The sequence below is a fragment of the Kogia breviceps genome, chromosome 12 (genome assembly GCF_026419965.1).
Source record: "Kogia breviceps isolate mKogBre1 chromosome 12, mKogBre1 haplotype 1, whole genome shotgun sequence".
NCBI lineage: Eukaryota > Metazoa > Chordata > Mammalia > Artiodactyla > Physeteridae > Kogia > Kogia breviceps.
In genome coordinates this window covers 25,036,690-25,051,674 of record NC_081321.1, presented here as the reverse complement: position 1 = coordinate 25,051,674, position 14,985 = coordinate 25,036,690, and the positions used below count along the sequence as shown (strand labels likewise).

At 40.4% G+C, this 14,985-nt stretch overlaps 1 protein-coding gene and 1 pseudogene across 6 annotated transcripts in view; both read right to left on the bottom strand.

Annotated features, from left to right (window-relative positions):
• The window catches only part of BICD1 (BICD cargo adaptor 1), a 199,502-nt gene that overhangs the window by 38,636 nt on the left and 145,881 nt on the right, over nucleotides 1-14,985 (bottom strand). For all 6 annotated transcript variants that reach the window (XM_059080854.2, XM_059080855.2, XM_067009050.1 and 3 more), the window contains exons 5-6: nucleotides 5,812-6,903; nucleotides 1,213-1,364 (exon numbers count right to left, since the gene is read on the bottom strand). In XM_059080854.2, the coding sequence (XP_058936837.1) occupies nucleotides 1,213-1,364; nucleotides 5,812-6,903 (1,244 nt within the window). The remainder of the gene's footprint in view (nucleotides 1-1,212; nucleotides 1,365-5,811; nucleotides 6,904-14,985) is intronic.
• On the bottom strand, nucleotides 2,010-2,109 carry LOC131767580 (U6 spliceosomal RNA; annotated as a pseudogene).

The following is a 14,985-nucleotide window of genomic DNA, read 5'->3' as shown; positions in this document are numbered from 1 at the left end:
AATATAGTGGTGCTTCATAACAAAACTGGTGGGGGGAGGTAGTAACTAATATTTGTCTAATTAGTTGTGCAGTGTGAAAAATTTGGTGATACATATAATTACATTTTAGAAATTATAATTTAATTCACACTATATTAAAGTAAGTAATTAGCTGATACGATGAATATTAATCTTCATTACAAAGTATCTCTTTCACATAAATACTTGCTAATGATAAACACTTTTGTGTATACAGAAATAAATGTCAGTGGTGATAATGTAATATTTAGCTCTTTTAGGAAGTGGGTTTTTTTCTCCCTTATTGGAGGTGCTTTATTATTATTATTTTTTTTTGTGGTACGCGGGCCTCTCACTGTTGTGGCTTCTCCCATTGCAGAGCGCAGGCTCCGGACGCGCAGGCTCAGCGGCCATGGCTCACGGGCCCAGCCCCTCTGCGGCATCTTCCCGGACCGGGGCACGAACCCGTGTCCCCTGCATCGGCAGGCGGATTCTCAACCACTGCGCCACCAGGGAAGCCCTCTTTTTTCTTTTGGTCTAATTCTTTTGGGCACATAAGGCTCTAGAAAAAATATCTATTATATTAGTTTAAAAACACTTGTATGGGGAATTCCCTGGCGGTCCAGTGGTTAGGACTCTGCTTCCACTGCTGGGGGCCTGGGTTCTATCCCTGATCGGGGAACTAAGATCTGAAAGCTGTGCGGCACAGCCAGAAAGAAAAAAAATTAAAAATATTTAAAAATTAATAAATAAAAACACTTGTATGTAGAAGAATTGCTTGATCCAGTATGTCTAGTAGAGGGCTCTGGAAAACAGCACAAAAGGTTTTATCAGAGTGGAATGTCACGTACTTTCTTTACACCTTGCCCTTTTATTTATTTATTATTTATTATTATTATTTTTGCGGTACGCGGGCCTCTCACTGTTGTGGCCTCTCCCGCTGCGGAGCACAGGCTCCGGACGCGCAGGCTCAGCGGCCATGGCTCACGGGCCCAGCCGCTTTGCGGCATGTGGGATCTTCCCGGACCGGGGCACAAACCTGTGTCCCCTACATCGGCAGGAGGACTCCCAACCACTGCGCCACCAGGGAAGCCCACGCCTTGCCCTTTTACATGGCAGACTAAGTAACACTCACGATGCACGAAGATGAACATGTGCATTTTGAAGTCTTTTCCCCACGTACCACACCTAATCTTGTAAGAAAAACTATATTACCTTGTTGCAAACATTGCTCTCAGGGATGAGAAAGTTGCTGCATCTTCTTTCAAAGCCTTCAGTTCATTTCTAAGTTTCGTCATAGTTTCAGTCACCATTGCTTTTTCGTTTTCATATTTGTTCTTGAGATTAGCTAATGCCACCTCAGCTGTCTAAAGCAGAAAAATCACAATGCTTACAATTTTCATATCAGGAAAATCTCATATAGATTCTTCATGCTCGGTCTATTTCTTTCATAAATAAAAAGTGAAATTGTCTAGGTTGAATTTTCTATAAACATATATGTACTTTGGACATGGGGCAATTTTTTTTATGTCAAAACATAAATGTGAATCTATAATGTGGATAAATTGCCCTAGAAACCAGCTGTGAACCAGAGTCACTATCAAGAGCTAAGGGAATGATAGTAGTTCAGTAAATATTTAATGCAGATTATTGAGAGTGTGGGATTTTCAGATATGAAGGGAGCCAAAATGAAACTTTATACAAGAAGGGTTTTATCAAGGAGAAGTTAGTGAAGAAGCACAGCTTCCAGTCGAAATACAATAGAACTCAAATATTCTTTTGTCACCTGTGCTTGGTGGGTCTGAAACATATAGAATAAAAGACAGGTCACTGCAATTTATAACATGAGTATGACAAACTATAAATCCATATTATATATTTAAGGAAAATAATTAACAAAGAATCAATATTTCCTAAGTCTTTGTATACAACTTCTTCAAAACAATAAATTATAGTCAAATTCTTCACAATCTCCATAAAATCAGATTCCAAAAAATATATATACATATATTTTAAATATAGAATGTTTCACAAATTTGCATGTCATCCTTGTGCAGAGGCCGTGCTAATCTCTGTATCATTCCAATTTTAGTATATTTGCTGCCAAAGCAGGCACCAAAATATGGAATGAATTAAAGTATTTGTTTGAATTTGGGATTTGGGCATGTTTAAGTTCTTGGAATTAAGAGTGTTTCAAATTGAGAACTAGCCTGACACACAGTAGGAAATAGAAACAAACAAACAAAAAATGTTGGCTAAATCAATGCATGAAATCAATGTATATTTAGGGAGTGCCTATTTGATGCATAGCCCTCATGGTATTCATATTGAAGCCAAACTGGAAACACACCATTTTTACAAACTGTTGACTACAGTTTTAAGAGTATGTAAAAATATTCAATACTAATGAAAAAAATCCATTACTAATGAAAAAAATCCATTAGTAATGGGATTTCCCAGGAAGACTACTGTGGTTTTTTAACATTTCTTTTTGTGCTTCAAGTGGACAGCTTCAACTTTCTTCTACAAAGTGCCAATCCATTTATAGAGATAAATGGATTCTTTTTAAATTAAAACACTATTGGATAAGGTAGTTTGTTAATGTTTTTATTCCAAAGTTGTAACATAATAGGTTTTTTTTTTTTTTTTTGGTACGTGGGCCTCTCTCTGCTGTGGCCTCTCCCGTTGCGGAGCACAGGCTCCGTACGCGCAGGCTCAGGGGCCATGGCTCACGGGCCCAGCCGCTCCGCGGCATGTGGGATCTTCCCGGACGGGGCACGAACCCGTGTCCCCTGCATCGGCAGGCGGACTCCCAACCACTGCGCCACCCGGGAAGCCCTAATAGTTTTTAAAATTTTCATTTTTAATGTAACTTAATAGTTTTCATTGTATTTAAATTCAGATTAAAATGAGAGGTTACTCATAAAATACTTTAGTATGTTCTGTAGTGCTATAACTCTAGAAACTTTAGAAATGTTATAGATTCAGAAAGTTATCCAGAATGCAGAAATCGACCTGGGGAAAAATGGCAGTTGTTTAATTTTTAAAAAATTTAGACACATAATCATTTAGAACAGGTAGTTAAGTTTAAGTTGTGAAAATGTAGATGTAACAAGTTTGTAAACACGTGGAGCTACATGGTCAGTTATCTAAGGGGAAAAGAGAGGGAAGTGACAAGAGCAAGATCTGAAATAGACATACAAACTCATTTATTGTGCAAAATGCCCCAAAGGACTCAGCATTGTTTGTAGATTTTTGTCCACAAAACTGCACAAAGCTTTTTCGGAATTAAGAAAGTGTAAGTATCTCTAACCCATTAGCAGATTTGCTGACGTCTGCATTCACCACATTCTCCCAAAGTTGATTTTCTAAATAAAATATCTTGTTTCCAGCCACAGAGGTCTATATCTAGGATACATTAGTTACTTCCTTTGCAATGTTCCCGTAAATTGGATTACAACATGTACAACATCAAACTGTAATTATCTGTTCTATTCTGACATCCCCAGAAGTCTGTGAGTCTTTTTCTGGAAGGCAGGGACCATGTATTGGCCTTCTTTGAATCTTTAGCATCCATCACAGTTTAGTATACAGACAGTCCTTTGTAAACATTTACTTATCTCATCAGAAGACACTATGCTTACAAAAACCCTTTAAGGTATATTAAAAGTCATAGAGAATGCAGAATGCCTATTTTAATAAAAACAGGAAGATTCTCTTTTTTTCCTCTATGACAGAATTCTCAGCTTAGCCCTAATAATAAATACTCCACAATGTCTAAATATAGTGGATGTCATCTGTAGAGACCTGAGCTATTTATGGCACACAGCATCACAGCAATAGCCCTAAGATCATTAAAATGTAAACTAAAGGCATGGCTAGAACTGTGTTTGCATTTAATTTACTGAGACCATATGAGCTGTGACACTAATGTAATGCAAATGGTGCCACAAACTACTACGAAAATAAAAATTCAGCCAGGAATGCTTTGAACTGCCCTGAATTCCTATGGCACTGTTTGTATCACTCTAAAATGCTGGAAGATAGGTACTACCTTGTAAATAGTTACAGGCATGTATTGAAATTCTGCTAGATTACTAGTCACTTATTTTTGCATCCCTACTTACTACCTGCCATGAAATATGGAATCAATGAATGCTTATTGACAAATTAGTCTCTCTTGGCTGATCAACCACGCTTATCTGTACTTCTATGTCAATTAAGCATCTTGACATTTATATAGATCTAGGTTTCTAGGTCAGTAATACTCAAACTTCAGGAAGAAGTCAAAGAAGTTATTTGAATGGCTTGAGCAAGAATGCCCAGGATATTATGTCCTTGATGAAGGTCATCTAAGCCTTATCTAATACGGTATTAGTTATTCATGAACACTAAATCATTGGGTCTTTGGAAGGATATGGTAACAAATTCTTTATTCTGACCTGAAACTGGAGTCAGATCTCTCACAAATTCTTCATTCACCCTAATCTCTTCTAGTTCCCTGAAGTGACAGCACAAAAATAAGGTCCTATTTTGCCTTTAGATTTGTAAAAAAACATGTTTATATAGTGCAAACATTATTACGGCTTGTGGTATAGACCTCCAAATTGTATCAACAGGTTTATGGGAACTGAAGATAAAGACAGTAGAAAGCTGCAATGTAGATGGCATGATAGTGGTATGGTTTCCCCCAGTTAAAGGGAAAAAGGAAAAGGAAGTCTGAATCTGAAATTAACTTTCACTCTCCAACACTAGCATTGCTCACATTTGCAGGAAGGTATTTGATGTTTTGTTGCTGCTTTTTATCAGCACCCTTTATTCAGCACCCTTCTCATAGGTATCTTTCAAGTCTCACTTTCCAGAGAAAATAAGAGGTTAAAATTATTTTCCCACCTAAATGTCATAGCACTGTCATCCAGGTAAAGCTTGGGGGTGAAAACCAAATTCAGACATCAAGGAGATCTAGGAGTCAGGCAGGATCATGTGGTAGCATTCCTACTTATGCCAGAAGGACAAGATCTATGGTTAGGAAAAATTCTCTACTGCTTAAGCTCTGACTGAGGTGATTTAACATCCCAAGTGGACCTCAATTTCAGATATGTGGTTAGTGGCAGAGTTAGTGCACATTCTATTTTTTTTTTTTTTTGGTGCTAGGCGGGCCTCTCACTGTTGTGGCCTCTCCCATTGCAGAGCACATGCTCTGGGCACACAGGCTCAGCGGCCACGGCTCACGGGCCCAGCCGCTCCGCGGCATGTGGGATCCTCCCAGACCGGGGCACGAACCCGCGTCCCCTGCATCGGCAGGCGGACTCTCAACCACTGCGCCACCAGGGAAGCCCAGTGCACATTCTATTTTATCTCTATCTCTACCTCTCTCTCTAGAGACCTCCCCTCTGTTTGCTCTAGCTGCCTACCAGGGTGCCTTTCTTGCTGTCTCTGCCTGGTGTAAAGCTTCCATGTCAGACTATTCTGCATCGCCCCCATCTCCTATTTCTACACTCAGTGATTGCTGGACTCCAGGTAAGTACCGCCTGGATTGCCTTTCTACATCTGCAACTGGATCTTCTCTGTTCCTGCTTTAATTTCCTCAACTCTACCTCTACTTAGTGGGGCACAGCTACTCTCCTTTTTCATCCATTCACGCACTTCAAAGAAATTATTACATTCTGATCTGGCTCTGGCCATAGTTTGTGTTATTCCTCTAACGACCAGGACTCTGAACTGTCATCCTGATGGTGGTGCACACTCAAAAACATTTAGGAATAAACTAGTTAAAGTGCTGGCTAGCATGGCTCGTTAGTAGAATGAGATCACCTGTTTGTTGGCTTTCAGCACCGCCCTCAGTGTGGCGATCTGCTCTCGTTTGGTGCTCAGTAGGGACTTCAGCTTGAGGATCTCTTCCATTAGGGCTTCTTTGTCTTTATCAATCATGGGGGCCAGCTCCCGCGCCGCTGCTCTTTGACGAGACAGTTGCAAGGATCGGTCCACAGCTTTCTGCAGATGTTTGATTTGGTCCCGGATTATGGCATTAAGGTTGTAGATATTCATTGGTTCTTTGCGGATGTCACTTGTGTCTAGTACTGGAGATGATGGTGGGGCAGTAATGACAGGAGAGATGGTGGGAGTCTTGGTTGGACTTGGTTCTTTGCTGGCCTCTGTGTTTTCTTTTGAAACTGGTTCAGGTGAGGTCCTTGTTTCTACGGGGGACGACACACCCCGCCTGGCTAACCGTGGAGACAAAAGTCCCCTGGGATCATCGGGCCCTTTCAGGCTGCCACTACGGGTGACTCTACTTTGCCTATAGTAGTCCAGCATGACCCTGTTAGGGGTTTCGTTATTACACAGACATACATGATGGTAAAGCTGAGCTAGCTCCTCACTGAATGTTACCAACTCATCCTGGGCCGTATTCAGGGTATTGTGATTTTCATTGGCTATACTGGTCATCTTTTGCAACTCCTTCTCCATATGGGCCATCTTCTCTCCACTCTCCTTGGTGGTCTTCTCAAGGCTTGTAATCTGCTCATCATACATTTGGATCTTACTCTCATACTTCGCCTTCTCTTCAGTATAGTTTTCTACAGATTTATTATATTTCTCCTTTAAGGCCTTAATTTCAGCTTTCAAATCGATCACCTCAGTTACTGCCACCCTGTATTTGCATTCAAGGATCTCTAAGCCATTGATGTCCACCTCGTAGTCATGGGTCTCCTCTCCCGAGTCCCGGCCCTTTTCCCCGTCCAGCTGCTTCAGCTCCTTGCCGCTGGGCAGGCCCCTCATGGCATTAACGTGCTCCGTGAGCCGGTGCACCCGTTCGTGCTGCTCTGTCAGCGCCCCCTTGGTGTGTTCCAGCTGCGTCTGTGACTCCTGGAGATTGGCCAGGAGAATGGCCTTTTCCCGCTCTACCTGCAAGGGCAAAAGAAAGTCTCTGAATGACTTCAAGACAATGCCAGTGACGAGCTTGACCCGTTCACATTTGGACACGTGTATGTTTTTAAAATGCAGAAGAGCCCATGTTTTCATTACTACAAGTTGAATTGGAGTGTGTGTTCTTATTTCAGCAGTTCTGGTAAGTCAGTCAAAAAGTATATCATTCCAAAAGAATTATGCTCTGCATATTTACCCATCCAAATTCTCATGCATTATACACAAGTCAAATCTGGGCGAGCTTCAGTTTAATAATCTATAAAAGGAGCATAAGAATGCCTGTCTCATAGGGACATGTGGATGATTCAGTAGGACAGTGAATTTAATGCTCAAGGTATTATATAATGTTAGCTGTTGTTAACATTTGGGTAACTGTGGTCCAATTCCCATGACCAAAATGCTTCTACATGGCAAACGCATCTGTTTTACAAATTTGTATTTGTATGTGCAAAAGCAACTCTTTCATCTCAGAGTCAGGAAATATTTGAATACAAATCCTCTTTGCTGGGTTTCATTACATATAACAGATTGTACTTGCTTATAGCTGAAGATGAATTGACTTATCCAGACTATTGGGCAATAATTTTAAGTGAAAATCCAGGTAATTATGTAACACAGTATTTGATGAAAAGCCAAGACATTTGAATTTTTGATAAGAGATGGAAAATCTCCTAAATATTCTATTATTGGTATTGTATACAATCTCAATGAAATGGACTGTTATTTTTTCTTTTAAAAATTAAGTAAATTTGCTCTGAAAAGTCTAAATATCATTTGATTAGTATACATGAATACAATACACATAGCTGATTTCAAAAAGCTCTTCAATAGGAAAAACTTTTGGATAAAACTAAAAACTGGACGAGAACAAAATGTACTGAACGTGTCTCAGGTTTTTTTTTTTTTTTTTTTTTTTTTTTTTGCGGTATGCGGGCCTCTCACCGCTATGGCCTCTCCCGTTGCGGAGCACAGGCTCCGGACGCACAGGCTCAGCGGCCATGGCTCACGGGCCCAGCCGCTCCGCGGCATGTGGGATCTTCCCGGACCAGGGCACGAACCCGCGTCCCCTGCATCGGCAGGCGGATTCTCAACCACTGCGCCACCAGGGAAGCCCTCAGGTTTGTTTTAGAGGCAAAAGTGTTATGATAAATGAGATAATGCCTTTAGGAGAGTTTCCAACCTGGACTTTGCCAATTCCCATTTAACATAAACATTTTCTAAGCCCCAAAGTATGTCTACCAGTTTCTTCATGATAGCACCTCCAGAAAACATCAAATAGAACACTGTCTCCTTCATATGTATACGCTCCACATATAGTACTAATTTCCACACTCAATACATTTCTGGTGGAATCATTTGAATAGGGAATGATGTCCAAATTTTATACACACATACACATGTATGTGTGTGTATGTAAATACACACATACATACATACAAGTGTGTGTGTGTATATTTTTTCTGGACAATTGAGGTTGGTCTGCCCTCCCCCTACAAAAAAGATAACTAAATTGTGGATAATTTTGTGTAACTCTGCCATTACATTTTCCCTCAGCTATTGAGGCTTGAAGTACCTTAAATTGTATTTGGATTTCAGACAGCAGGGCTTAAACTATTTAAGATACATGGTACTTTGAATTATTGAATGCAAAGCACTTTAAAGATTAAAATTATTCATTTTAAGTGTATATTTTAATCTCCATTTGTGAAGAACTTATTCAAGAGAGACTTGCTGAGTTAACTGTAATCTTCTATAATTATATATAAATAATATATAATCTTCTACAGTGACTAAGAATAGTTGCCTTATTTCTCTTCTTACAATCTCTGTCTTCTATCTGAAACTGAAGATTTTACTTTGCATAGTAGGTTTGGTTGTTTTGCCAGAAAACCTGAATGCATAATTTGTAAATTCTGTAGTCTGGTGTAAGTACACATATATGTTATTATTATTGTTATAATTATGCACCATAGAAATTTTTATTATTATTATCATTTTTTGGTCACGTAGCATGCAGGCTCTTAGTTGAGGCATGTGTGTGGGATCTTAGTTCCCTGGCCAGGTTTCGAACCTGTGCCCCCGAAGTGGAAGCGCGGAGTCCTAAACACTGGGCCACCAGCGAAATCCCGTCCCATATAAATTATAATAATAATTATTATTTTTAAAGGCGGTTGAAATGACGGTTGGAGGGAGGGGGACCATTTTAATATTTATTTATTTATTTATTTTGACTGCGCCGAGTCTTAGTTGTGGCACACGGGATCTTTAGTTGCAGCATGTGGAATTCTTAGTTGTTGCATGTGAACTCCTAGTTGCGGCATGTGTGTGGGATCCAGTTCCCCAACCAGGGATCGAACCTGGACTCCCTGCATTGGGAGCATTGGGTCTTACCCACTGGACCACCATAGAAATTATTTTAAATTTCGCTGAGTGTTTACCTTTTAAATAAACACATTTACATGTATTGAGTACTGATAGATTCTTTTGTGAAGGAACAAAAGAAAAGACAACAGAATTTGCATGTTTATATTAGGACTTTTTTTTTTTTTGCGTTATGCGGGCCTCTCACCGCTGTGGCCTCTCCCGCTGCAGAGCACAGGCTCCGGACGCGCAGGCTCAGCGGCCATGGCTCACGGGCCCAGCCGCTCCGCGGCATGTGGGATCTTCCCGGACCGGGGCATGAACCAGTGTCCCCTGCATCGGCAGGCGGATTCTCAACCACTGCGCCACCAGGGAAGCCCTGCCACCTTAAGTTTTAAAAGCTAGCAACTGACCAATCTTGTCTTACTAATTTCATCCCATAAATATTCTGTGAGTCTTTGTTAAGCACAGATAATATTTCATTTGTTTGACTCTCTCTCTTTCTCTATGTGGCAATCCACTTCCTAGGCTTTTGGCTTTGAGCAAATGATGTAACATGTTTGTGCCTCAGTTTCCCTATCTGTAAAATGGGGATAACACTATCTACCTGGGTTATAAGCATCCACCAATTAAGCAAATATATACAAATTGCTTTTAACTCTTATGGGACATGCAGCAAATTGACCACTTACCATCATTATAGGAAAAATTTAAATTGCCTTTAATAGAGTATATCTAAACGCAATATGGATCTTTATTTCTTCCACGTCCACGAGGATACAACAAAACTTATAAATTTCAGTTTTACAGAAATATCACTATTTTCTCACATTACATGTGAAATTATATTGCCAGTATGATACTGAAGAAAACAATGCAAAGAGTTTTCTCCTGCTTAGTCTGACTCTCTGTGATATGAAGTTAAACAGAGGCTATTTGTCAAAGGTAGAAATTTTAGCACAAGCATAGAGACACCTTTAAATAGATTATGTAATTTGTTTAGTGTTCCCAGGCAGGATCTACTTATTTTCATTCTAATAAAATGAACTAAAGTACTTGTAACTGGGAATTATTATTATTATTATTATTATAACCTATTTGAAATAACTGGGTTTTGAGGGTGATCCAATTCTAGGAGGCACTATTTAAATTGTAGTCAGTGTAGGTTTTTATATTTATCAATATTATTACCATTTTCCAGCAGATGGCAGTATGGTATCTTGAGGAAGGGGACTTTTTGTTTTCCTAATTCCAACAAAGGCATCTTAGAGACTAGTGATGGGGCTAATTTATCACCTTTCACCTTCCCTTTTATAAATGCACCTCAGAGAAGTGAAGTAATTCACCCAATATTCCTGATACCCAAGGCATAACCATAGTTTTTTTCTTTTTGGAACCAGGTTAAGTAAATATCCTTAGTGGGGAAAACATAATTTACACGCATAGATGGAATCTTGTAAGGTAAGAAGGGGCTGATAGGCTTTGACTCAGGTATGCTGTTTGCAAAGGGTTTCTTTATTTTATTTTAAAAAATATTTATTTTGGACTGATTAAAAAAACAGAAATAAAAGTATATTTAAAGCATAAAAATATATATTTATTTATTTGGCTGCACTGGGTCTTAGTTGAGGTACACAGGCTCTTCATCACCGCTCACAGGCTTCTCTCTAGTTGAGAGGTGGGGAGGCTCCAGAGTTCGCAGGCTCAGTAGTTGCAGCACGTAGGCTCTCTAGTTGTGGCCCGCAGGCTTAGTTCCCCACGGCATGTGGGATCTTAGTCCCCAGCCAGGGATCAAACCTGCGTCCCCTGCATTGGAAGGCAGATTCCTAACCACTGGACCTCAAGGGAAGCTCCTCAAGGGGTTTCTTTAATCCTAAGAAAGAAAATCTTAAAAGTTGCATATTCCCTGGTATAGGGTGTTACATTCGTGCCTCTGCCCTTCTACATATGAAATTAAATTTTTCTCAGGGCTTCCCTGGTGGCGCAGTGGTTGAGAATCCGCCTGCCGATGCAGGGGACGCGGGTTCGTGCCCCGGTCCGGGAGGATCCCACATGCCGCGGAGCCACTAGGCCCGTGAGCCATGGCCGCTGAGCCTGCGCGTCCGGAGCCTGTGCTCCGCAACGGGAGAGGCCACAACAGAGAGAGGCCCGTGTACCGCAAAAAAAAAAAAAAAAAAAAAAAAAAAAATTTGTTTTTCTCTTGTTAATCTGTCTTCAATTTAATTATTAGGCCAGCCAAAGAGCCTAGAAGGGAAGAGGAGAAATTTTCTCCATGCCTACACTTTCTATATTCTGAGTATTTAATTTCAAAATACATCTGGCCCCAAGTGTTCCAGACAGTCAGTGGAAGTGCATTTTATTGCTCCCTCAGAAGGTACAGAACAATGGTACTGACATGGTATGTGCTGCAAGGTGTGCGTAAGTGTTGTTTATTAGAACTGCCGTATTATTTTCAAGGCTCATTCACATCAACACCAACTGCAGTAACTTCTAGGCAATGTATCCTGTAATTAAAAAAAAAAAATTATTTATTTTTGGCTGTATTGGGTCTTTGTTGCTGTGCGCAGGCTTTCTCTAGTTGTGGCGAGTGGGAGCTACTCTTTGTTGCAGTGCACGGGCTTCTCATTGCGGTGGCTTCTCTTGTGGCAGAGCACGGGCTCTAGGCACGTGGGCTTCAGTAGTTGTGGCACGCGGGCTCAGTAGTTGTGGCATACGAGCTCTAGAGTGCAGGCTGAGTACTTGTGCATGGGCTTAGTTGCTCTGCGGCATGTGGGATCTTCCCGGACCAGGGCTCGAACCCGTGTCCCCTGCATTGGCAGGTGGATTCTGAACCACTGTGCCACTATGGAAGCCCTCCTGTAATGTTTTTATAATTTATTTATATGAACTAAACACAAGGGGACACATAGCTAAGGAAAGACTCAGATTATAAAGAAATTATGCATGAGAAGATACATTCTGCTATACTTGTGTTCAACAGTTTGAATGAGATATATTACAAAAAATGCTGATTACAAGAAAAGAGGTGGTTACATTGCCTACAACAAAATTAGTAGTTAGTGTTCCGAGTGTGAGACTGGACACTGCTAAGCCCTTCCTGTGTGGAGCCTGTTTTTCACAACTAAATTAAGAGCAAACTTTGGGACATAAGGCCCTTCCTGTGTCCCTCTACATCTTTATAAACTGTCAGCATTAATTAAGTGCTAATGAAAGATTCAAAGGTACAGTTTTCTCATATATTGAGGGAAGGTTTATCCAGCCAAGTTTTTCTCACTCTAGCTTTTTGCTGAATGAATATCCCTTTTCAGACTGTCTCACACCCTGAAACTTTCCAGCAACCACATTACTCCCATCTGAGATGACGATCCTTGAGCTAATCATCCAATAATAACAATTATATTAATAATAGCTAAATAAATGGAGTGCTTAACAAATTAAAGGCACTGTGGAGTTGAAATAATGATAATAGTTCATAATTATTGGGCATTTGTCATGTGCTTGGCTTTGTTCTAAGCACTCTGTGTACATTAACTCAAAAACCTTCATGACACTTTGAAGAAGGTACAATGTATCCCCATTTTATGGGAGAGTAAAGTGCTGTCCCTCTAAGAATGATTCTCGACTAGAGGTTGACCCTTGGGACATTTGAAATGTGTGGGGCATTTTTGGTCATCACATCTATGAGGAGATGTAATATGCATTTAATGGGTTGGGACCAGAGATGCTAAACCTCGTGTAACTCATCAGACAGACTCAGACAATGAGGAACTATCCCACTCCAAACTCTGCAAGGTGGTTCCCATTGAGAACGACTCTTGCTGAGAACCTGTTCTCCACCATTCTTTTGATTAAACTACTCTCTTTTGGACTTTTGTATTCCCCAGCTCAGATTACATTTAGTATTAAAACTGAGAACAGCTCTGAGCTTTCAACCAATAGTTGACCTGGTTGAAAACTATTGAGCTGTTTACACATAAAACCCCCTCTTCCTCATATACTCTACACTGCCACCAAAATAAAAAGAAAAAACAAAAGCTTGAACCCACTAACTTTTTATCCTAAAGAAACCAACATGATAGTTTAAGAAAAATTTTACATTAATTCTATTTAGTTTGAGGGCATACGTTCTTGTAAATAAATATATGTCACATAAAATATTTTTCACAAGAAATGTGTTTTCTATCCACCTGGTTGTATTAGTATAAACTGAGCAAAAAGACATGGAAAAGTATTACCTACACAACTGCACTTTGCAGTTAGGTAAATCTACATGAAATTAATTTTCTTCCAGTGGCCATACCCTCTTACCTTGATTCAAATTGAACACTGAGAAAATGAATTCTCACTAATTCTCTTTCAGCAGCCAAAAGCACTGGGCAGGTAAAGTTAAAAGTTAAAGGGTGAACTTCCCTTGTGGTGCAGGGGTTAAGAATCCGCCTGCCAACGCAGGGGACATGGGTTCAATCCCTGGGCCCGGAAGATCCCACATGCCGCGGAGCAACTAAGCTCATGCACCACAACTACTGAAGCCTGCGTGCCTAGAGCCCATGCTCTGCAACAAGAGAAGCCACCGCAATGAGAAGCCCATGCACCTCCATGAAAAGTAGTCCCTGCTCACTGCAACTAGAGAAAGCCCACGCATAGCAACGAAGACCCAACACAGCCAAAAATAAACAAATATTTTTTTAAAAAAGTTAAAGAGTATGTTAACTTTTGATATAATATTAAAAATAAGCCTAATAATATATTAATTTTATGGGTTCTCTTGTCTTATTTACTTCTGCTAATTACATTTTCAGTCATCATTTCTGCAGAGGCAGAAAATTATAAGCCCTGGGACTTCCCTGGTGGTGCGGTGGTTAAGAATCTACCTGCCAGTGCAGGGACACGGGTTCAAGCCCTGGTCTGGGAAGATCTCACACGCAGCAGAGCAACTAAGCCCATGTGCCACAACTACTGAGCTCACGCGCCACAATTACTGAAGCCCGTGCACCTAGAACCCACGCCCCACAACAAGAGAAGCCACTGCAATGAGAAGCCCGTGCACCGCAAGGAAGAGTAGCCCCCACTCGCCGCAACTAGAGAAAGCCCACGTGCAGCAATGAAGACCCAACGCAGCCATAAGTAAATAAATAAATCGATAGATAAATAAATAAATAAATAGAAAAAAGAAAATTATAAGCCCTGTTTGCTATTTTAAAAAAGTGATTGCCAGAGTCTTAAGGCCTTTAATTATCAGCTTTAGGCAAAGGACCTTGGTGGGATAACAGACTGAAGAGCAAACCTCAAACTTGTCACCTAACTAGCTTGTTGAAGCAGATGCCTGGCTCAGTAGATCTGTGGGGAGCCCAACAGTCTGTCCCTCAGCAGCCCACAGGTGACGATGGTGGTGGCGACGTTGCTCCTCAGACAACATTTCCATCATCGCTGGGTAATGTATGGTCGGTAAGCAAGACTACATTAGAAAGCCATTTCACAGTGAGATAAGCTTGCGGGACTCTCCCAAGACATTTGATTTGAAGATGCTAAAAATTTAAGGCCTAGCTCATGTAGGAAGAAGAAATCCTTGGTTTCAGATTTATACCTGTTCTGTAATTTTTAATCATATGATCATAATTATATGATATCCTGCTAGTTTGCATATAGAAAGTCCTTCATGTCATTTATTAATTTATTTTATTTTTTTTAACATCTTTACTG